The following is a 24,334-nucleotide window of genomic DNA, read 5'->3' as shown; positions in this document are numbered from 1 at the left end:
AAGCATAGCCGATGCACAGACGTCGACTTTAGAAAAAATATACAAAGCAACAGGACATAAAGTACAGCCGATTCACAGACATCGACTTTAGATTAAAAAAAGCCGATGCGCAGCCATCGACTCTAGAGGTACAAGCTGTTACGAGCAGTTATCAGGTTACATGGATAGGCTCTATGGAAGGAATGCCTCGAAGGCACGGAGGGCGTCAGCACGGACACGATCCACCTCGGCGATCTCGGCCTCATCATCTTCGTCCTTGCCCGTCACTAGCTGCTTGTGCAGGTCACGTATTTCTGCCAGATCAGTTTTCAGTTGAGCTTTGAGGCCTTCTGCTTCTTCTTGGGAGCGGGCAATAAGAGCGTCCTTATCAGAAATAAGCTGTTTGGTTGCCCGGACCCTCTCTTCAAGGTCCTCCAATTCCTTTCGCAAGGTCTCAAGTTCGGCGGTGCTGACAGAGGTGTCAGTTTTGGCATCTAAGGCCGCCTTTTTCTCGTTGAGCCGCTGGCATTTGTCTGCAATATCGGTTTTCAACGGAAGTTGGGTGTGGCGTAGATCGATTCTCTGACGAGCTAACTTCACCCTTGACCTGTAGGCGTACGCAGTCACAACCGCCGAGTTTCACCTGCAACATTACCGGGAGGTGGTGCTGGATTTCTTCAAGAACACTCTTCACTTCCTCGGGGTCTTCGACCAACGTCTCGATCGGGGAGGAAAGCAGGGCTTTGAGACGCTGGAATTGACGTTGGACGGCGCTGGGTCGTGGTTCATCGCATGCCGTAGAAGGAGCTGGTTCGATGGATTCAGGGTCGAACGTTAGCAAGCCCGAGAGGTCACAACCCTGACAAACATAAACAGCGTCAGTATGCAGCAAAAGGGAAGGGTAAGCCAAACGAAAGGAGTATACCTCTCCTGAGACCAGGGGACAGCCGATGATGAGGTAATCGGCTCTTGTGTTTCTGCTGGGGGCTTGGCCAAATTGGCGACCTTGTCAACAGCACCTATAGGGATTGCTAGATCCAGGTTTGCGGAGGACATCAATACTTCCTCGACTCCCCCACTAGAAGTGTCATCAGTCTGCAAAGGAGGTGATTAGCCGATGCGAGCAGCAATGGATTAGCATGAAAGATGAGCCGGGGAGAGTATGGAGGGTAATTACATTTGAGGCCTCTTGGTTTGATGAAGGGGCTTGCGGTTCCTTTCGAGCCCTCTTGATGCATCGGCTCTTTGTGCGTTGACCGCCCTGCCCCGCTCTGATTGGAGCTTGGGGGGCAACAGGTTCAGGAACTGGTCTTTTCCTGGAAGCCGATGGTGGCAAATCTGGCTGGCTCTGCGTGGTGATTTTCCCAGAGTTGCCCGAGCTCGAATCCCCTCGACTGGATTGTGTTTTCTCGCTGGAGTTGTCTTCGGTGGAGGCCTATAAAAGAAGAGTTAGTAAACAAAAGTATGCTTGCAGAAGCCCATAAGGATAGATGAAACCAGTCAGTGCATGGATCAACGTACGTGCAAGCTCTCTTGATCTGGAGAAGGGTTCCGGCGCTTCAAAGTTTTCCTGGCGGCTACTTTCCTCACTGCCGTTCTCGCCTTGATTGGGGCTCGGGGGGCAGCTGGCCCGGAAGAGACTTTGCTCTTGGAAGCCGATTCTGGTGAAATCGGCTGGCTCTGCATCACGACCTTTTTCAAGGGTGGCGAGCTTTTGCAGAAGAGGACCATCGGAGCCGGTGGGAGGAATTCAAAGGGGGAGCCGTCATCATGTGTAGGTTCTGGACCATCTTGTTGCTGCAAGGAGACAGAGCAAGGTTATAAAAATCATTGTAAGCCACTTCAAGAAAATTTGCGAGTGGTAGTACCTGTTCTGCGGGGATATCATATTCGGCATCGAGTTGTCTCAGCAACGGTCCCAGAGCTCTCCTGAAGACATGAGTTTTCCACATGGACCACCAGGTCTCAAAACCATCGGTTGATGAGGTGAAAGAGAGGTTATTGGGGATTGGGATGGCTAGAGCATCAAAGAAAGAGTAACACCTCTGACCGGTGAGGACATCGGGCAAATCAGCTCTGCTCTCTGTTAAGTGATGGAGGAAGAAGTGAGGAGACACCTGCCCAAGACCAAACTTCCGGGCTATTACGACCGGCTGATAGGACTCATAACCAGGTTTGATTATTCTGTTTGATGTGCTCATGCCAACTGGAAGGAAGCAGGGACGGATCATGGTGGAATACAACTGCCGGGTGCTGGTGTCATCGGCAAAGCTGTCTAGCCTGAAGGAGACTGGATTTTCAAAATTTTCAGATTCCGTGTAAGGGAAGAAGAGAGGATTGTCCAGGCCTTGGAAGAAAATCCTGAACCACTTTGATGCTTCCTTGGGGATCAGTTTACTACCTGGAAGGCTATACAAGGCTTGGCCGTAGCTAGTGCATCGGATCTGCTTCCCGTTAGCATCTGGAAAGGTGCAAGTGGCCAAAAGTGGGAAGTTTGGGATATGGTTCTGAAAATACAGCTGAGCCCATAGCTGAATAAACCACCAGGGACCTCCTGTTTTGACTGTCTGTTGGGAAGATAATTTGACAGACATTAGTTGGAGATATCGATAGACCTCTCCAAGGAACAGTTTGCCGATGCCAAGCTGGGTGCCTCTGGCAAGTTCATAGGCCAAGGGAAGATAATTCTTGGTCGGAGCAAGTGAAGGGCCACAGAATATAAAGTGTTCCAACCAGAAATTCAGGAAAGCCGTGTGTTCTTTCTCTGTTCTGGTGGCCTTTATTTTTCATGTGGCGTCGAAGGTAAGTACCCCAGTTTGTGCACTCTGTTTTGGAAGAGAGTTTGAAAGGAACCCTTGGCAGCATAAAAGCAGAGGGGCTGGGGGATGTGACGTCTAGGCCAGTGATCATTACCACATCTAGCAGAGTTGGTGTCATGGGGCCGTGGCCAAACATGAAGCAGTTCAGGGCGTCAGACCAGAAGTAGCCGATGGTTTTTAGAAGATTTTCATGCTTCTCAAGGGGAGACAATGATAAGGACAGAGCATCGGCTATTCCTGTGGTTTCCCATTTGGATTGGTGAGTTTTGGATACTCTAATCGTACTCAGAAACCCAATCTTCGGGAGGGTTAGGCCAGGCTCGTAAGCAAATCGGCCCAAGAAGTTAGATCTAAGTTACGGTTCACGAAGGGAATCCTATTGGCCTCGCAAGAAATCAGATGGGCGGGACTCTCGAGGTTCGGGTGCCAAGACAAAGAGAGTTTGGAAGAGAAGGATGCGGCAATGTAGAATGTCCGATACCTAAAATTAATGGTGAAATAAGGCATTAATTCAGATGTTTACTATTAATTCTAACACTATGCTCGGATGGCGAGGGCGTTAAAGATTACCTTCAAAGCCGTAGATGTTGCGTTGGCGTTGGACGATTCCGCCATCTGATTTGCTGGCGGATATGAATCTGCGCGGTTGGGGATCTAGGATTCGCGTCGCCGCGAGTTGAATCTGTTCGATGAGCAATTGGGGATCTGAGTTTGGTCCTTTAGACGAGGGTCGCAGGTTACCGTTTGAAGTCTAGCATTACTGGCGTTTTATGGTAAAAGACTGATGCGTTGCTATCGGCTCTTTGTGCGTTGACCTACTTTGACAATCGGAAAAATTAGACATAGAAGCATTCTTCATTGATGAAGAGGGTTTTTTTATATTTTTTTTACAAGAAGAGCCGATTGCTCACAAAAGGAAGATCTGCTACCTAATGTACTACTACTAGCCCTATTCTAGTAGTCCCTAGTCTAGGGGCCGACGCCGTCGTTGCCGTCGCTGCCCTCGTCGTCGCCGTCCTTGCTGCCATCGGCGCTGCTGCCGGCGATGTCCTCGTCGCTGCTGTTGAAGCCGCCGGCAGGGGCTTCTTCTTCTTCTTCTTCGTCGTCGTCGTCGTCCTCTGACCCGGCGCGGAAGCGCTTCGCCGGCGGGTACTCGTCGGAGGAGGTGTCGTCCTCCGCTTCGTCCTCTTCGTCGGAGGAGATGTCCTCGCCCCAGGAGAAGGCGTCATCGTCGCTCTCTTCCTCCAACTCCCCGTCGATGAGGAACTGGAGGTCATCTTCCTCGTCGGTCAAGGATTCGTCATCCTCTGACCAGATGGAGAAATCCCAATCCGCCTCGTCCCAATGCGGTGGGGCGAGGGCCTCGTACGCCGCTATCGGGTCGTACTCCGGCGTCGGCTCACGGGAGGAGGAAGATTGGAAGGAGAGACCCGAAGAGGCAGAGGAGGAGTCCATGGTTGCAGAGGAGGGGAGTTTCGATTGCTAATGTGGAGCAAGAGGATGAGGAGGCGAACTGCTCGGATGCGGTTAAATAAAGGGGATATAGTGGGAGATGATTCAATGCTGTGGCGGTTTCCGAGGGTGCGGTGCCAAAACTGTCAAATCGTGCAGTACGGAGAAGTTGATAAGGCAAGGCATCATGATGGAAGGGCACTGTAGCGGTTCTGCTCTGCAACGCGTAACCCGATGAAGAAAAACAGAGTGGTTTTGGAATTATTATTGCCAAAACCAGGGGGCATGTGTTATAGCCGGATTTTAGCCACATTGGGAGTTGGGCCGTGATTGAGATTGGCTTAGAGGATATGCACATAAAGTGTTTCTGAATCGGCCTCCTGCGAGAGTTTGGGCTAGATTGCCCGTGTATCTGTACATTATGGTAGATTACGTTTCAGTTAGAATTAAGAGATAGAGTTTAGTTCGTACACAGTTAGGTTTATTCCAAAGATAGAAAGTCCACGGACTATAACTATGTACCTAGGGTTATTGAGGAAGGAGGATGATCACGTTCACAACAAACACAATCTAGGCGCATCGCCACCCCTTGTTTCGAGGGTTTCTTCCGGGTAAGCGCCATGCTGCCCAGATCGCATCTTGCGATCTGAGCAGTATCAGTTTATTCGTTGTTTTGTGTTGCTCGTACTGAAGCCTTGTTGATGGCGAGTAACACCGTTATCATGGATGTGTTGGGGCTAACATCGATACTTTTTTTGATATGTTTGCTTAGTTAGGCTACCCCTACATATCTAGCTGCCTTTGCACCTATCTTAGGTGTAAAGGTAGCAACTTGCTTGGTCTTTATTTAGTAGATCTAATCTGTTATGGTTGTTCCTTGTTCTCCAAGGATTAGTTTGATATCCGCATGGTTAGGCCTTGCAAACGGGTTGAATGATCCAGTAGTGCGTAAGGTATGGTTTGCCGATCCTAGAGGAGTTGTTCCGAGAATCGACCCTATGTTGGTTTTTAGGCCTTTTCTAGGACTAGTTTTCTGTTATCTTTCGTATCTGCCAGGCTCAACTACGTGTAGGACGTTTCAATTAAGCGGTGAAAACCCTAGACTGTCGTAGGTCAATTTAACTTGGTTTTGATAAAGCAGGACCCCCATGTTATCGTAGATCCAATACGAACCATGGGTCGATCGGCTCCTTGAGCCGATTCACAGGGTAACCTGAGAGCCGATCGAGGCTCGGATTTAATGTTTACGTGTCTGCCATGCAGGAAAATAATTGAAGCAATCCATCACCTTCCTGACCAGGTATAGGTCAGGTGGCACGCCCTCGCAACAGCCAGGATGTGTGCCGGAGTTTTGCGGCCGTTGCCCGAGGGACCAGGGCCCACCAGCAGTTCTGGGAGCCTCCCGGCTCTTCGTGTTGCTCGTCGCTGCTCGCCGGTGGGTTTTGGCAGGCAACACACTGACACGTGGGCCAAAGCGCGGAATTTGCTTCATCCGGAGTCCTCGGCAGCACCCCGGGGAACCGATGATGGCCTGGGGAGTCCGGACGGATTTAGGCCTAAATCCGGACGAAAACGAGAAGCTGGAGGCCTGACTGGGCCGTTTTCGTCCATCTAGATAAAAAAACGAGATTCTGAGGCCTTTTCGGGGACATGGCTAGAGATGCTCTAACCACATCTGGCGTACGTCTGACAGCTCACATCCATGCGTTGAGCTGATGTACTGTATCACCAGCGTGACCGTCGGTAGTGGTTGATAGTGGGAGAGGGCTGTACATCGCATCAGGCTTTGTTCCACCGCGTGCCGCACGTGTGGCTAACCCTGACCCTGACAGCAGGCATGGATCCAGTAATGAGTTGACACCGTGATCGTGATAAGCTCTTGGTATGGAAATAGGAGATCCCCTATTTGCAATAGAGAGAAAAGGGGTATGTGTAAGGATTTGCACACTAAAGACGTTTTCAGCAGCGCTACTCAAACTGGTTGAACCTGCTCGTTTTAGTCTACGCAGGTAGGAGAACATAAGTTGGTCATCATCGCGTTGGATCGGGAGGCGCCATGGCGAGTGGGCTTGGCCATCCAGCTGCCGCGGCGCCGCTGACTCCACCGCAGTAACCTGCGCCTATGGCCTCACCGTCAGCGTCTCCATTGCCATGGACCCATCACCCATCCATGGCCAGCATCGTCAACCTAGCCACCGACGACTCCAGAGACATTGCCTCCTACGCCAAGGCCTCCATCGTCCGGAGATCCAACCCCACATAATGGTCCATCGATGTATCCATGGCTCACGCTTGAGTTCATTTGCCTGGTCACCGACGGCGAGGAATAGGCGGCATACCGTCACAAAACCTGGATAGGGTTTTTTTTTCCTTGCTATTTAATTCTTTTAATGCCCTTTTCACTATTCTTTGCTCTATGTAAATTAAAATTTAATATATCAAATATTATTGAAAAAAAATTGGCAGCTTGGATCATCTGACACGGCCTCATTTCTGTCAGTGAGTCGACCAAAATAGATCATGACAAACATATTATGTGTTGGAGATGGATCGGCCGCTCGAGATATATACTTAACCTTTTCTTTGGAGGTTGTTGTTAGGGCATGTACAATGGTTGATAAGACGATCTTATCTTATGCCTTTTGATATGACAATAAAACATGGTATACAATGGGTTATTTTTTAGTCTTATCTTTAGCCTCGTGTATTCCTAAAAATATGGTGAGACATATTGTGCTAAGAGATGATCTCTTAGTCAAGAGAAGGCAAAGATCTTTTTTTATTTCTCTCTCCTCCAACTTAGCAATTATCTTATGTGGCATTCCTAAAATAAGACTAAGATAAGACCATTGTACATGCCCTTACCGTGTACTCATGTAGAAAGGCTATGCTACGTGATAGCAGGGGCAACGAAATATCTGGCTTGCTTTCCGGAACAAAAAGAAGACATCGCCTACGGTTCGTCTACGGTTGGTACTCCAGCTAGTGCGCACGCCAGTGCTGTCACCTGCGCCTTGACGTGCGCGTATGCAAAAGCGGAGAGCACTTTTGCTGACGGTACGTGTCAAGCAATTGGCCCAAATGCGGCAAGGGCCTTTCTTCTGAGTCGATGGATAAGATATCGGCGGCACTTCTCCACGGTGGGTGGGGGTACGCTTGCTCTCTCTCCTCTCTGAAACATCCCCTTCTTCCACCTCCTTTTGAGAGTCGCCTGTGTAGAGCCGGGCCGATCTGATGTCCCTCTCGCCGGAGTAGCTGGCCGGAGATGGACTAGGAGAGGCGCCGGTTTTAGGCTTGTATATATTAGTTTAAATAAGAGTAGATCTTCGTGTGTTCGGCTGCTTGCCGGTCTTTGGCTACTTGCCGGTCTTCGGCTTCTTGCCGGGAGGGAGATGCTTGATCTGTCGGCCAAGATCTGGTGTCGCCTGCTGGTTCTGCTCTCCGATGCGGTGCTCCCATGGTCGGAGCCAGAAGCAACGGAGCGGGGAGCCACTAGAACCTCCACAAATAAGGTCTCTGGTGGAGTTCTTGATCTCGTTGGAAATCTTCGAGTTGCCTGTCGTGGTGGCAGGTTGAGGAGGCTTCCCACGAGATCTGGTGCTCTGGGGAAGATCGATGAAGCTGCTTCGAGGAGTTCATACACTGCGGCAAGATGCAGCCGTGGTGACCAGTGGTCGGCATGGCGACCGCTCCTCACGCCGGTGCAGTTTCTGCGCACGAGCGTCTTCAACCTCCTTCAGTGGAGGCCTACCAACCTCGACGTGACGATTCAAGCTCATCTCAGGCCAAGTGGTGTAGTCCCCGGCGCTGGAATGGGTCGCCGTGCTCGCAGGTTCATCAGCGCAGGCGGTGACGAAGAAGAAGGACCCGATGGCTTTTTGTCAGTTTTTTGTAGGGGCTTCTTCGAAAGAAGTTGGGACCTTGTTATTATTTCTTTCTTTGGGAAGGTCCTTTATGTAACTTGTAAGTCTACCGCTGATATTTAATGCAGTTTCATGGGCCTTTTGAGGCCCTTCCCCGTTCAAAAAAAAAAAAAAAGATAAGATATCGGCATGCATGGAAGGTTCTTCTTGTCGATCTGTGTACACGTCACCCGTCGGGTCTGCTTCATCGTCTGACAGCTAAAAGTCCACGTACGCCGCAGGATGATGCCATATGGCAAGGGACAGTATCGCCGGCTGACAGGCCGGATATGTATCCGGATCGCCGGCGAGCGTGACCGTCGACAGTTGCTAGTGGGAGAGGGCTGAACATCGCATCAGGTACTGTACCATCGCGTGCCGCACGTGTTGCTGGGTTGCTACTTATCGAGTGTTGATCCATAGCGTCCCTCTCACAACGAAATTGTGGAGATCGATCATCACCGATCGGCGCCTCCACGTCCACCTCTATCCGAGAAATTAGTTTGGAATAGGTGGTAGCTACATCGATGGATCGATCGATAACCACACTTTAAGAGCATCCCCACTGGCTGGCGCTCTTCACGCCCAAATCCGACGAAATTTTCGGATTGGACGAAAATTTGGCCTGGGGAGCAGTATATTTTCAATCGTGTGCTCCCCAAGCGGCGTTTCTCGGGAAAAAAGAGGATGGCCCGGAGAGTCCGGACGAAAGAGGAGACACGTGGGCGTGGGCGGTTGGTTTTGCTCCATCTGGAGTCCCCGGAAGACCCCGGGAAACCGAGGATGGCATGGGGAGTCCGGACGAAAATAGGCTCAAATCCGGACCAAAACGAGGAACCGGGGCCTAACTGGGACGTTTTTCGTCGTCCGGATGAAAAAAAGTGGTCGTGGGGGGCTTCTGTGGGAGACGAGTGGAGATGCTCTAACACCAAGTTATTATGATAGAACACTTGTTCTACAAATATTAGAGCTACCGAAAGAAAAACGGAAAATAAAATGACTGAAATAATGTTCGATCGATCGCCTGGACTGACCCTGCCAGACCTTGGGTTGGGACAAACCACCCTTGCGACGATGCGGACATGGCTCTTTTTCGCGCCTCGACGGTGATCACGCTTGGGGACGGGGCTAGGTGCCTTTTTTGGCACGACCAGTGGAGCCCGGGCGGTGCACTGCGCCACCATTTCCCTGATCTCTTCGCCATCTCTACTAGAAAGAGGAGAACGGTGCAAAAGGAGATCCACCAGCAAAATTGAATCAGGTCTCTTACACGCATTGTGACCATGGCGCAGTTGCATCAGTTCATTGCGCTTTGGACAATCATGCAAGGGGTGGTACTGCAGCCACACCCGGACTTGATTCGCTGGAGATGGACGGAATCAGGCGTTTACACGACGGCTTCTGCTTACCGCTACCAGTTCACGGGATCTTGTGCTCCTTTCCGCTCGGCCAAGTTCTGGAAGGGCCATGCCGAGGCCAAGTGCAGATTCTTCGCGTGGCTAGCTCTACATGGCAAGGTGCTCACGGCCGATAATCTGGCGCTTCGAGGTTGGCCACATGACCCGATCTGCAAGTTGTGCCATATCCACCAAGAGACGGTGTAGCACCTCACCCTTGACTGTCATTTCTCGACCACCGTGAGGGAACAAATCTTCGCTTGGAATGGGACCTTCGGCGTCCCACCGCCTTCAGGCGGGAGGTCGCTTAACGACTGGTGGGATGAGACGATCTCCCACCTCCCAAAGGAAAAGAAGCGAGAGGCGAGCGGTGCGATCATCTATTCCATGTGGGGAGTGTGGAAGGAGAGGAATAGGCGGGTGTTTCAAAACACAGCATTGCAACCGATGGCCGTGGCGGCTCTTGTCAAGGAGGACATTGCCCAGAGGGCGTATGCGCACACCCAGGATCCCGGGGACGGGAATTCTGCCTAGTGCTTTTGGTTTCCTTTTTGATCCTTTGTTTTCGGTCCGCAAGCGGATCTTTTGTAATTAAAACTCTTTTTTATCTAATCGGATGGCAGTTCGACTGCTCGTTCCTCAAAAAATAAAATAATAAAAATGTTATTCATGCGTGTTCGTTCAGATCTGGTTCACATCAGGTTTCGTTGATGTTATCAAAACAAGACCAGCCAGAACTAGCCTTTGGCGACATATCTTTATAGAAGAGTCAGGAAACTCAATTAACATTCACACCCGGCGGATGTTAGTACGAGCTGAGTTGAGCCTAGTCTAATTTGCAAGAACTCAACTCGTTCGCAGCCTAGACAAACCCTCCCGAATTATTCTAGTACGTGCTGTTGTCGATGCGCACCAACTGACCAAAAATTAGCATACCTAGCTTAACTATGGTATTCCGTCCAATCCATAATTAATTTTAGAGGTTAAATTCAAATTTGAGCTAATTAAAATTAAAATTTCGATACTTGTTATACATTCGAGGGAGTAATTGAACTCGTTTAATTATGCCGCATTTGCCGCTGCGAAGCACATATGCCACCTTTTTTTTTGCGAAGCACATATGCCACCTAACTGGCCGGCAGTCTTGATCAGTTGACCTCTTTGTCTACCCAAATGGAGTAAGAGAGTGGATTTGGTGTTCAGAGGGGTACGTGAGCACGGTCTAAACATCGTTGGATCAGCTTTGAGATTCGATTTCTGTCTCACTGAGACTACACGGCGTGAATAGCTTTTCTGCCTAAAAAGCCGGCCCGTCCTTGTGGTTCTCTAATCATGACCACTCTGTGACCACTCCGAACAGCTCCTCCGCTAGAGGAGATGGAGAAAAGGCGCCGGCCAATTCCTCTGCCGCCACTCCGACGAGCTCCTCCGCGTAGTAGCGATGCTCCTGGCTACATCCCTGCTACGTACATCTCACATCTCTCAAATCCTGGCTACATCCATCTCCCAAATCGAGTCAACCCAGGGGCATGAGTGTGACCATTGCAGCCAAAATCAGTCCGTGGAGGCTCGAGGGGGCAGCCAAAATCAGCGCAGCACTTCTCCCTCCTCGCTACTCTAGCGCGCGCGGCGCGCGCTCCACGACGGCGGAAGCGACCGACACGAATCAATTCAGCCAAGAATCACTGCAAACGGATCCTCTACCTCCTGCCAACAAATCCACTTCCGCTCCCGCTGCTACCGAGGTCGCCCGGGGCCGGCGATGGGGATGAGGGCAACCCTGGTGGCCCTCCATGCCTCGAGATCCTCCGCGCCGCCCTTCGTCGAGCCGGCAGCTGCTCGCGGCCCGGCCGCGCGACGCCCTCAACAACGGCGGCTGCGAGATGCAGCTCGCACCCCGACCGCCCGACGACCTCCGCGCCGTCGGCTGCTCGCATCCCAGCCGCCGGCCTGCGCGACGACCGCGACGCCGGCAGTTGCTCGCGACCCGGCGGCTGCGAGATGCAGCTCGCGTCCTGGCCGCCCGACGACCTCCGCGCCGCCGGCTGCTCGCGTCTTGGACGCGCGTCGACCTCAACGCCGGCTGCGAGCTGTAGCTGTGTCCCGGTCGCGCGACGTCCTCAACGCTGGCCGCTGCTCGCATCCCGGCTGTGCGACGACCTCGATGTCGGTGGCTGCGAGATGTAGGTCATGTCCCGGTTGCGCGTTCTCCAGATGGCGTGGACCACGACGACCTCAACGCCGGTGGCCGGCCTGCTTCTCGCCTCCGACGTCAAAAACCACGACCTGCTGCGCCGGTGCGTAGGACAGTGGGGATGATGGCGCGCGTGGATGTTCCTGTGTGCGTCCGTGGAAGAGGAAAGGGGATAAAAGCAGACCGCTTTATTTTAGATCATAGTCTCGTTCCCATCTAATGATTACGCACTAACGGCAAGACAAACAGCGTTAGACACGTGTCGGATAGAAACCGCGTGCTCACGTACCCATGTGATCACCGGCGTTCATCCGAATGGAGTAACATCACCATGTCATTTCAGATCAGGGTGTTGGATCCAGCAGGATCAACTAGCTCTAGTTTGAGCCACAAAAGAATAAGATCAGAAATACCTTGGTCTGAAGATGATGCCATGCCTCCTCTTGTTTAATTGCTCACACCAAAATGGAGCAACTTGTGCTTGATTCTTCCCAGTGCTTTAGTGCTAGCCTGATCGGTGGCTTAATTTGTGTGAGAGAGAGAGTGAGAGAGAGAACTGAGAGCAGCCGTGTATTCTCCACTCTTCTAGGGTCATTTGACCCCTTTATATATGTTTAGCACTATGCACTAGGGGAACCAGCACCGTTGGATCAAAATCGATGTCTCCGATCAAGACAACACATAAGGATAGGTGGCCGATGCCATCGTAGCACCGCCCTACTGTAGCACCGTCCTACTGTAGCAACCCAAAAAGATCTGACCTAGGAGAGCAGCCTAGATCACCAAAATATCCAACATTCTCCCCCTTGATCGTAAGGCTGATCATTATAAGCTCATTTTTTCAACAAAATAATGCACTAAGACGAAAAGATTATAATGGTCTGTTAGGTACCATTTAATCTAGTGACTATAGCACATTACTTCATATCAAAATGAACCTCTTTAATTTATGAGCTCCATAAACTTTATTCACATCATATATTAACTTAATTTACATAATTCTTTACATAAACATCATAAACATTACAGACTCATCTTTTGATAAAATGGTACACCAAGACAATAGGTTACAACAGTCAATTAAGTACTGCTAAACCAAGTGACTATGGTTCCCATCCGATCTCAAAATGAGCCCCTTTTTGGGAGATGGTGCCATAATAGTTCCAACTTCTCCAGGATTAAAAGCTTTCAACCAAACCCATGCCGGCAACATGCTCTCTAAATACGCTGGGTGGTAAGCCTTTCGTGAGCGGATCCGCTAACATAAATTTAGTACTAATGTACTTGATATCTATTGTTTGATCCTGGATTCTATCTTTCACAACAAGATACTTAAGGTCAATAAATTTGCCAGCTGCACTTGACTTGTTGTTACTCGCATATATCACTGCGGGTTGATTATCGCAAAGATAGAGTGAGAGGCCTGGAAATGCTGTCAATCACTCTTAGTGCCGGGATAAAATTCTTCAACCATACCGCCTGCCCGGTTGCCTCATAACATGCTACAAATTCTGCCTGCATTGTCGACGATGCAGTAACAGTTTGCTTTGAGCTTTTCCATGATATAGCTCCTTTTGCAAGGGTGAAGATATAACCTGATGTGGATTTCTTAGTATCAACACACCCCGCAAAATCAGCATCTGAATAACCCACTATTTCGAGGTTATCAGATTTCTCATAAGTAAGCATGAGGCCTTTAGTACCTTGCAAATAACGCAAGACCTTTTTAGCAGCCTTCCAGTGATCCAGACCTGGATTGGACTGATATCTGCCAAGCATCCCGGTCACAAAAGCTAAATCAGGGCGAGTGCACACTTGTGCATACATAATACTCCCAACAATTGAGGCATAAGGAATTGACTTCATCTGCGCAGATTCATAATTATTTCTTGGGCATTGGAAAGTCCCAAATTTATCGCCCTTAACACTAGGAGCAAAGTAGGCCGAGCACTTATACATATTGTACTTTTTCAGTACCTTTTCAATATATGCTCTCTGAGATAGCCCCAAGATCCCTCTGGATCTATCCCGGTGAATTTCAATTCCTAAAACATAAGTTGCTTCACCGAGATCTTTCATATCGAACTTTGAAGACAGGAATCTCTTGGTCTCCATCAACATATTTTTATCACTGCTGGCCAAGAGTATGTCATCAACATATAATATCAGGAAGATATAATTACTCCCCTTGAACTTAACATAAACACAATTGTCCTTCTTATTTTCCTTAAAACCAAATTTCTTTATGACTTGATCAAATTTGAGATACCACTCTCTTGATGCTTGTTTCAAACCATAGATGGATTTCTTCAGATGACATCCTAAATGTTTATTTTCTTCCATAACAAAACCTTCCGGTTGTGCCATGTATACATCTTCATGTAAGTCACCATTTAGAAATGCCGTTTTGACATCCATCTGATGTAGCTCTAAATCATAATGAGCCACGAGTGCCATAATTATTCTGAATGAATCCTTCGAAGAGACGGGTGAAAAAGTTTCATTATAATCAATCCCTTCTCTTTGAGTGAATCCTTTTGCCACAAGCCTTGCTTTAAACCTTTCGATATCACCCTTGGAGTCACGTTTGGTCTTATAGACCCATTTGCATCCAACTGTTTTGGCTCCTTCAGGGATTTCTACTAAGTCCCATACATCATTAGTGCTCATGGACTTCATTTCATCTTTCATAGCATCGAGCCATTTAGACGAATATTCACTTTCCATAGCCTCCTTAAATGAGGTGGGATCATTATCCAACACTGGCTCATTTGTATCCTCACTCATGTAGGTGAGATAATCATCAGGAATAGCAGGCTTTCTAGTCCGCTGTGACCTTCTAAGAGGCTCATTATTCGGCACATTAATAACAGTTTGAGACTGCTGATTATTTTCAATAAGAGCATCATTAGTTGTGACATCTGGAACAGTCGCCGGTGTATCAGCAGGTGTTGCATTAGCAGCACGTTGCCTTCTTGAATACACTCGTAATTGCTGTTCTTGGTCCTTTTGTTGTCCAGTTATGTGAGCACCATCAGCTACAGGAGCTGAAACTTGAGGTGCAATTTCAGTATGTACTGGAAACACTGGCTCTTGGATTACAGGCATCGGGACATATTCCTGTTTTTCTTCCAAGACTATTTCTCTGGGAGTCATGCTCCCCCTCATCATATCACTTTCCAAGAACACAGCGTGTCTTGTTTCAACAAATTTCGTTGTCTGATTTGGACAATAAAATCGATATGCTTTAGATTTGTCAGGATAACCAATAAAATGGCAACGACTGTCTTGGGGTCTAATTTTCCCATAACCGGATTAAAAATCCTTGCTTCAGCAGACAGCCCCATACATGAAAATAATTCAGGGTTGGCTTTTTCCCGATCCATAATTCATACGGTGTTTTGGGCACCGATTTATCGGGAACCCCGTTAAGAATATGTGTCTTGTTTTAAGGGCTTCCATCCATAAATTCACTGGTAAAGTGGAGTGGCTTAACATACTCCGCACCATATCCATAAGTGTGCGGTTTCTCCTTTCAGCCACCCCGTTTTGCTGAGGTTCACCCGGTGCTGAGTATTGGGCGGCAATGCCATTTTCCTGTAAGAATTTTGCAAATGGTCCAGGAATTTGACCATAAGTTGCATGTCTGCGTAGTATTCACCACCACGATCTGATCTTACAACTTTAATTCTTTTATTACATTGATTTTCAACCTCAGCTTTGAAAATCTTGAACTTGTCTAATGCCTACTGATTTTTCTTTGATTTGATAAATATATCCATAACGGGAGAAATCATCAGTGAACGTTATGAATGAATTATAACCGTCCACCGATCTCACATTAAACGGACCACATATATCCGTATGAATTAATTCCAAAACTCCCGTGCTTCGGTTTGCACCTTTCTTAATTTTCTTGGCATATTTTCCTTTGATGCAGTCGATACAATGATCAACATCCGCATTCGAAAAATCAAGAGAAGGAAGAACTTGATCTTTAATGAGACGCTCAATCCTCCCCCTCGAAATATGGCCTAAACGATAGTGCCATAATTTCGAAGAAGTCTCATTATTATTACGTTTGCGTTTGGTACCGACATTTATATTTGAGGTAGAACCCACATTATTTATATCATCACAAAGGGAAATTACATAAAGTTTGTCGTGTCGACAGGCAAGGCCAACATTATTATTGTCATACATAATTATACACTGCTTATTCCCAAAGTGACACTCATAACTATCATCATCTAAACATGAGACGGAAACTAAATTCCGTTTCATCGAGGGTACATAAAGAACATTATTTAGCTGAAGCTTAAAACCGCCATGAAGTGTAAGAGTGAAGTCTCCAATCGCCTCGGCATAAGCTTCAACACCATTAGCAACTCTAATTGTTCTTTCCCCTCTTTTTAGGGTCTTCCTCATATTGAATCCCTGCAACGAATTTACAACATGAATTGTTGCACCTGAATCAATCCACCAAGTATTGGTGGCATAATTAACATAAAGGGATTCTTCAACAACAGTAATAGTGTCGGTACCTCTTTCTTTGAGCCATCTCTTGAAGCCAAAACAATCCTTTCGCCTATGCCCACCTTTTCCACAAAAGTGGCAAGCATTGGAATTATTTCCTTGACATTAGGCGCTTTTTCTCGGCTTCTTTCTTTGTGAACCTTTTGAGGATTGGCCTTTTTCCTTGAACTTATAAGGCTTGGGCTTCACATATTCATTCACAAATTTTCTATACTTCTTCTTTTGTGAATGACCAAACTGATTAACATGATCAATTCTGTCAGCCTTAAGCCTTTCTTCTTCTTGCACACATCGCGCCATCATTTCATCAATCTCCCATTTAACATCCATCGCATTATAGTTGATCATAAATGGATCAAATTGTGGGGGCAAAGATGACATAATAAAATGGACGAGGAAACCATTAGAGATTTCCATCTCCATTGACTTTAGTTTGGCGGCCATGTTGCACTTTTTCATAATATGCTCTCGAAGACTTCCAGTGGGATCATATTTTTCATCAATTAGCCTTCTGATAAGACTTGTTGCATAAACTTTAGAAGACCCTTTAAATTGATGCTCAATTTTTGCAAAGTACCCTTTTGCTGTCTCACAATCAGGAAGGGCTCCCCTCATACTCTGTGTAATGGAGCCCTTTATCATCATAAGGCACTTGCGATTAGAGTCATCCCACTTAGCCTTAATAATGTCATATTCCTTCTTGAGGGCTTCATAATTTTCATTATTTTCTTTAGGCACCTCAGGAGGATCATTAAGGAGAGCATAATCAATATTGAGTAAGGCCATAGTGATCTCAAGCTTCTCCTTCCACGTGACATAATTGCTGCCATTTAGCTGTTCGATGCCATTTAGCATTCCAGCAATATTAGAGACATTAGTTGCTGCAAAAGAAAAATTTAAAATGCTTTAGTAAGCATCATCATAATCATCATTAAATTTTATTGATCAAATTCAAATCAGCTTTGGCCAGAGATGAAAATGAACAACAAAATTTTGTGGACAAATATTCATCAATTAGCTTTGGCCAAATTGATAAATAGAAGCCACACATTAATGATCCTCATTCATTATTTTCTTTTACCGACCGGTTCACATCAGCTTTGGCCAGAAGTGAAACAGACCAATAAAAGAATTTTGCAGTTAAAATGCCCGTCAAACAACTTTGGTCAGAATGACAAGGCATAAAACCACACTTTATTTGAGGATCCATAAACTTTATTTTGCAGCGGAAGCATTATCACATAATAATTATAGTGATAAATATCACCATAATTCATTAATCATAAATAAACTAAATAATAAAAGTAATATCAACATGTAAATTAACTAAGCATGACAATTAAAATTGTGGCCTAAAATAAACATAATAAGCATAATCAATTCATCCAGAAAAATAGCCCTGAAAAGATATTTATTTCAGCCCTAATAAATTTTTTTTTTATTATTAGCATAATAATCCTGCTGAACTGGGCCAAAATTGGCCCAGCCCAGTATTAGCTCCCCCTGATCCCCTCTTGGGCCACAGCCCATTTGCAACGCCAGGACCACCCGAGCCGTCGGATGCAATCCGATGGCCAGGAACGACCCCGGCTGGATCAAAACCAGCGCGTCGTTGCCGCCCGGCTCCCCACGAAACCCTAGCCCATTTACCTTTCTTTCCTGCTCTCCTCTCCCGACAGCAGTGGCGACGCCGCTGCAATAGCAAAAACGGCGAGCACCGCGCGACGGGGAAAAGGCTTCGGCGTCAACCAGGCCCTCTCGCCGGAGTTGCGTGCAGCTTTGGCCAGCGCGCAGCTCCGTCGAGCGGCTCTGGGCGGCGCCCCTGTGCGAGGCAAGCGTGCGCGTGTGGGCGTCCCCGCGACGGCGACAGCTTCCTTCGCCAGGAACCGGCACAGCAGCTGGTCTCCAACGGCGTCGAGCGCGCGGGGAGAGCAGCAGCCACCGGCCAGTTCAGCGGACAGCAAGGCTGCTCGGGTTCGAGTCCGAGCACACCTTCCAACACAGGGCAGCATTTTTATAGAGCTACAGACATCCAGAAAATCCACAAGTCAGTCAAACGATGTGGATTCGGTCCATCGGACGGCACCGGCCGCTCCCTGGAAACAAAATACCCAGCCAGCAACCACCGCAGCAGCACCGGGGAAAGAAAACGACGGCCACCCACATTATAACCACTCTTTCTGTGACGGCCGATCACAAGTCTAAATTACCCATAGATAACCACCACACGATCGAATTAATAAACCATCTACAATCTAGAGCACACTAGAGCAAGCTGGGCATCCATGAAAAATAATCTTGTCAAGATAGTAGACATTCAGAGCTCGCTTTACAGGTAAAATGTAACAACAGTTTTCCTAACGTATGCAGGACCATATCAACATTGCGAACTCCACCTCCATCGCAGTTATGCTGAAAATGCTCCAACCCACCAAAGGAACAGTTTACAAATTACAACCCAGAGGTTTCTTACACGGACCAGTCTTTTGCGGGGCATTTGATGATAACCCCCCCCCCCCCCCCCCAAGTTGGCGCGCCTTTGATCATAACCCCCCCCCTTGTGTGACTGACATGTGGGCCCGGACCCCACATGTCAGCGACACAAAGGGGGGTTATGATCAAAGGCGCGCCAACTGGGGGTTATCATCAAATGCCCCGTCTTTTGCAACGTTTTCTGCTGTGATCGACGTCAACTGGACTGAAGTTGTGAACTCGCCTTTCAGTGTGCTGCACTGGTGCTACGTATTGTCTGATATGAACTCGCTTAACCTGGTCAGCTGAATAGTTTAATTATAGTACGCTTCTATGTGTGTGAGAGGGAAACTATTTGAATTATACTTTAGCTCAATACCACTTTTTTTGACTTCCTTTTTTCCGTGTTCTCTAATGAAAAAAGCAGATCACCTGCTGTTACCGTAGGAAAAAAAGTGTCATGGACTGCATCCAGTGGCGTTTCGAGCCTGTATGCCTGAATTATCATATGAGCTCGTCTGAGGCGCCATTTGGGGCTTGCGTGTGAAGTGTCATTTCTGGTCATTTCCCGTTCTGGGAAGACAACTGCATAAAGCTCAGTAGTCAGGTCAGGGCGCTTGGTTCTTCAGATGGCGACTGCGAGTGCTCGAGCCACCATGGCGATCCTCCTCCTCCTCGCCGCGCTCACCGCATCCCACATTGCGTCCTCTCTCGCCGACTGCCAGTACAGCGGCTACCTCCCGGGAAGGTCCGGCGCCTGCGACCAAACCAACAGCCCGGACTGCTGCGTGGACGGCCAGCAGTACCAGCGCTTCCTCTGCTCGCCGCCGGTAACCGCCCCCGCTACGTGGGCCGCCCTCACCGTCAACAGCTTCAGGGAGGGCGGGGACGGCGGGTTCCCGTCGGAGTGCGACATGGCGTACCACGACGACTCGGAGATGGTCGTCGCGCTCTCCACCGGCTGGTACAGCGGCATGTCCCGCTGCGGCCGGAGCATCAGGATCACGGCCAAAGGCGGCGCCGTCGTGTACGCCACGGTGGTGGACGAGTGCGACTCCGTGAACGGCTGCGACGCCGAGCACAACTTCGAGCAGCCGTGTGGCAATAACGTGGTCGACGCCTCGCCGGCGGTGTGGGTCGCCCTGGGTCTCGACCAGGATGTTGGTCTAGAGGCCGTTACCTGGTCTGACGCGTAAACAGCTTGACAATACATGATGAATGTTTAACAACTTGGTGTATACAGATTCTTTCATTCCTTCTGAGATTGAATACAATAATGCCAGTATGTTGACCAAGGGTTTCTGCTTCTAAATAAATAAAATTTCACAAATAGAATGGCTTGGAAGATTTGGGCACGTGAAAGGGAACGGCCGTGAGTAAGACAACAGCAGGAGTATCAGGGGTAGAAAGATGATTAGTAAAGGAAGAACACACAAGAAATGACTGAAGTTAAAAAGGACGGGACAACTAGTTAGTAGACAACCCCCACCAAATTAATCTACTCTCTCCGTCTATAAAAATATATTTCAACTTGTTAAAATTTAGATGTATCTAGACCTATTTTAATATCTAGATATATCTAAATTTGTTCACTGTTAAGACATCCTTTTATGGAAGAGTGAATGCTCATTAACTAACCTAGCTTACCTCAAGTAGTTAAACTATCCATGCCCCTGTCGCTACTGCGTATGCATGCCAATCAACTCTGATGGCCGGCAGCTGACCTCTGCCTACCCAAATGGAGTGCCATCAGCTTGTCAATTTCAAATCAGGGCAGCATTTTTACACAGTAGTACTCCAGAACAACGGACAGACAGACAGAGAGAACCACACGTGTGAATGAAATAAAATGCTGTGGATTCGATCCATCGGACGGCACCGCCGCTCCCTGAAAAGTGAAAACAAAATAAGCTAAGCAACCACCGCTCTGCCGGCGAAAACGACGGCCACCCACATAGCCAGTGCTGCTGTGACGGCCAAAAATCACGATTCTAAATTAACCACAGAGACAACAACAACCACTCAAATGAACTAATAAACAGATGCTCTGGAGCTCAAGCCAGCTGCAGACAGTTTACAGCATCCACACAATGACACAAAGAATCTTGTCAAGATAGTACACACTCTGAGCTGGATTTACAGTACAGGTAGGATCATGATACCGACAGTGCCAATCAGTGGATGAAAATCTTGCAAATCCAGCGAAATCTCTGGAACAAAAGTGACACAAAGAAGGATTCCACATATTCACTTGGTAAGAATCAAGAGCTCTTTCAACAGTTTTCCTAAGAGTATACAACGACATTTCAAAACTCATCTTCGGTCGCATAACAATTACAAGATTTTCAGAACATATGCCATGTCTGATAAGACCAGACTTCACCATCCAATGTTGCTTCTGTCTGCACCAGGCAGGCCGGGCTCACTTGGCATACACAGTCAGCCTCACCTTTGCGGTGACATCAGGGTGGAGCTTGATCTCCGCGACGTACTCCCCGACCTCCCGGATCTCAGGAACCTCCACCAGGCGCTTGTCGACATCCCTGCGTGAAAATAGATGGTTTGCCGGTAAGCAATCCAATAATGATGCGAGTGTTGTTTTGTTTTACCAGCTCGAAAGGATTTACTACCTGTTAAGCTGGGACTTTATGATCTCAACGAGATCTTGCGACGTGACGCTGAAGAGAGTACATGGAACTTTGTCAGAAGATGTGAATAGGGGAAAAGAAAGACATATAGAGAATTGTTCGACTAGGACGACTTGCCTTCCAAAGATCTGCTTTCCTTTTCCACCTTTACGTGGCACCTTGAATGCCCCGATAGTCTCGAATACTCGTGCAAGTTGCTGTGCCTCTTCTTTTACCTAGTTAAGCATGGAAATTGAAGAGCTTAAATAAACAATCAGTACAGGATTCAGAGGAATGCAGCATGCCCAAGACTTGGTGCTTTAAGTCTGTCAAGGATATATGAGGTTAAACTGCTAGTCTGCAACTATTCACATTAAATAATGATGCTAGGATCAATATGCGATGCATAGATTTTAAGACATAGAAACTACAAAGTGTAAACTAGAATATTATTATTTTTGTTAGGGAAACTTTATTTTACATCGAGCATTAAAAAGCTCTTTTCTTACCCGCTTCTTTTCAGCCTCTATCCTAACCTGCTCCAGCTCCATTTCCCTGAAAAGCGGAGCAGCGGAAAGTGACACATTAACATTACTTGTGCTTATAATACAAAATGAACATTGCCCAGTGAGGTTGAACACTTTCGTGTGTGTTAGTTATAGAATGCATCAAAATGTTTATTTGAAAATATGGGAAAATGTACATGTCAATCCAAGCTACAGACAACCCAACTCAGCCTTCAGAAAATAATCTGCAAGACAAACTACATAACATCTCATGCGCAAATAGGAGCCATCGTCCCTAAAAAAAAGCATGAGACGAAGAACCTCGCAAGGATCCTACACGCTAAGAATCATAAAGGACAACTAAATTATTCAATGCATACTCTGGAATTACCAGGAAAAGTAAGATGCTGTGAGACCCAACAAAGAACAGACATAAGCAAACAACAATCAGATCTTGACGTGCCTGCCTATATGTAAGAACTAGACTAACCTATACAGTTACCGAGGAATGCAAGATACGGCACGCAAACGGTTGCAAGGCAGGAAGTTACTTGAGGACGTCCGGAGTGAGCAGAGTGGCTTTCCCCTTGGGGAGGAGGAAGTTGCGGTAGAAGCCGGCCCGCACCTTCATCGTGTCCCCCTTTTTACCACCCACCTCCTCAATGTCATCCATCAATATGACCTACACAGAACCAACAAACTGAGGAAAAAAGCATCCAGACAAAACACATGATGCTACAATGTGCAGAAAGCCGTAGTCAGTCAGGCCAAGATGATGGCACAGTCGTTGCGCATCGTCAGTCATTTGGTTTTAATTGGCAGATGCAAACGTATTCTATCCTAATACCATTGTGCAATCATCCAATTTCTAGACCATCTAATAAACCCCGTTTGCATCTTCCAATGGCTAAAATGTGCAGACTTACTTTCCATTTCGTTGTACAAGTATGAAAAATGGCTAGAATTTCAATGCCAAGAGGTGGCTAAAATGTGCAGATTTACTTCCCATTTCGTTGTACAAGTATGAAAATGGTTAGAACTTCAATTTCTCGTGACCACTTGAACCGTTTCCAGATGAGCTGGAGCATGGACAGTGCACTACATTGCTACTGTTTTTTTTCAGTGTCAAACATCACCGTGAACATTTCCTAACGCAAACAGTATCACCTGGAAGGAAAAACTAATTCGAGCGTGTGTGGAGTATCGCCACTACAGTTCACAGTCCAATGTCCAATCAGTCGTCCAATTCTTTCAGCCTATACAGGCGAATGTCTGTAGAAAAGAATGCGGAGAGCAAGCCTGACAGACTGACCTGGCGATACTTCTTGACCTTGCCCTGGGCGACGATGACCAGCGACGGGGCTCGGCGCGTCTGGATTCCGCGCGGCGAGGCGGCGGAGGCGGAGGAGGAGGATGGAGCGAAGGCGGCGGTCCAGGGCAGCGTGGATGCACACGACGGCGACGCCATTGCGCAGGCGGTGTGTTTTTCCTGCTCTTTCTGAGCTCGCCTCGCAGGCACACAGTGTCTCTTATCCAATCTCCAACCCGAACAAAGGTGAACGGATTTGGTACTGTTTGGGCCTGAGCAGCGGGCTCTGTATGGGCTACAAGTTCTGATGGCCTGCGAGATTCTTATGGGCTGTCAGCTTTGCCTCTCTTCCTATTTTTTAAAAACTTTTTTTACATGAATAGTTCCTCTGTTTCAATGAATAAGGCTTTTTTAAAAAAAGTCAAGCTAAATAAACTTTGATCAAACTTTTAGAAAAACTATTGGAAAATATAATATTATATGGATATTATCTAATGATAGTAAATTTTATATTATGCATGTTAATAATTTATTATAAAAACTTGGTTAAACTTTACATAGTTTGATTTTTCACAAAAAAGATAAGCCTTATTCATTGAAACGGAGGTAATATTTTTATATTTTTCTCAGAAAAGATGAATATTATTTTCTTGCCATCATAAGATCAAACTGGTTTTACTCATACCATATTTCCTGCTCTTTCTTATGGGCCGTCAGCTTTGGCTCTCTTCCGCTTTTTAAAAAAACTTTTTTAATGAATACTTCCTCCATTCAATGAATGAAGCTTTTTAAAAAGTCAAGCTTAATAAATTTTGATAAGAAAAAAGTTGTTAAAAAGTTAATATTATATATTATCTAAAGATATTAATTTTATATTATTATACATGTTAACAATTTATTCTAAAAACTTGATCAAACCTTACGTAATTTGACTTTTCAAAAAAATATAAGCGTTATTAATTGGAACGGAGGTAGCATTTTCTTTTTTCTCAATAACTACTAAAGGCTTGATTTTAACTAAAAATCAGATTATCCAGTTTAAAATATTCGGATTGTCCTAATTATTTTTCCTATAATCTATTTGTGCATCCTATCTACCATACTGTATCCCTACTCCCACATCCGATGCGATACTTTGAAA

At 47.0% G+C, this 24,334-nt stretch overlaps 3 protein-coding genes and 1 long non-coding RNA gene across 4 annotated transcripts; 1 reads left to right on the top strand and 3 right to left on the bottom strand.

The window, feature by feature from the left end:
- Positions 1–15,842: 15,842 nt before the first annotated feature.
- Positions 15,843–16,380, bottom strand: LOC127309213 (uncharacterized). Its single transcript, XR_007857023.2, has 2 exons — positions 16,288–16,380; positions 15,843–16,180 (listed from the first exon to the last, which is right to left on the bottom strand). It is a non-coding gene; the product is annotated as an uncharacterized lncRNA (long non-coding RNA).
- A 4-nt stretch (positions 16,381–16,384) lies between these two features.
- LOC127309879 (uncharacterized) lies at positions 16,385–17,134 on the bottom strand. Its single transcript, XM_051340591.2, has one exon. It carries the CDS (start codon positions 17,132–17,134, stop codon positions 16,385–16,387), a length of 750 nt encoding a protein of 249 aa, XP_051196551.2.
- Positions 17,135–19,307: 2,173 nt separating this feature from the next.
- Positions 19,308–20,025, top strand: LOC127309212 (putative ripening-related protein 5). The gene has a single exon (XM_051340145.2). The coding sequence runs from the start codon at positions 19,381–19,383 to the stop codon at positions 19,945–19,947; it is 567 nt and encodes a 188-aa protein (XP_051196105.1). The 5' UTR covers positions 19,308–19,380; the 3' UTR covers positions 19,948–20,025.
- Positions 20,026–20,973: 948 nt separating this feature from the next.
- On the bottom strand, positions 20,974–23,404 carry LOC127305530 (large ribosomal subunit protein bL9c). Its single transcript, XM_051336003.2, has 6 exons — positions 23,197–23,404; positions 22,436–22,566; positions 21,888–21,933; positions 21,517–21,614; positions 21,382–21,429; positions 20,974–21,294 (listed from the first exon to the last, which is right to left on the bottom strand). The coding sequence occupies exons 1-6, from the start codon at positions 23,350–23,352 to the stop codon at positions 21,174–21,176; spliced, it is 600 nt and encodes a 199-aa protein (XP_051191963.1). The 5' UTR covers positions 23,353–23,404; the 3' UTR covers positions 20,974–21,173.
- Positions 23,405–24,334: the final 930 nt, after the last annotated feature.

This window comes from Lolium perenne, chromosome 6 (assembly GCF_019359855.2).
Source record: "Lolium perenne isolate Kyuss_39 chromosome 6, Kyuss_2.0, whole genome shotgun sequence".
NCBI classification, from domain to species: Eukaryota; Viridiplantae; Streptophyta; class Magnoliopsida; order Poales; family Poaceae; genus Lolium; species Lolium perenne.
The sequence above is the reverse complement of the archived record's forward strand: the minus strand, read 5'-3'. Positions and strand labels throughout refer to the sequence as shown.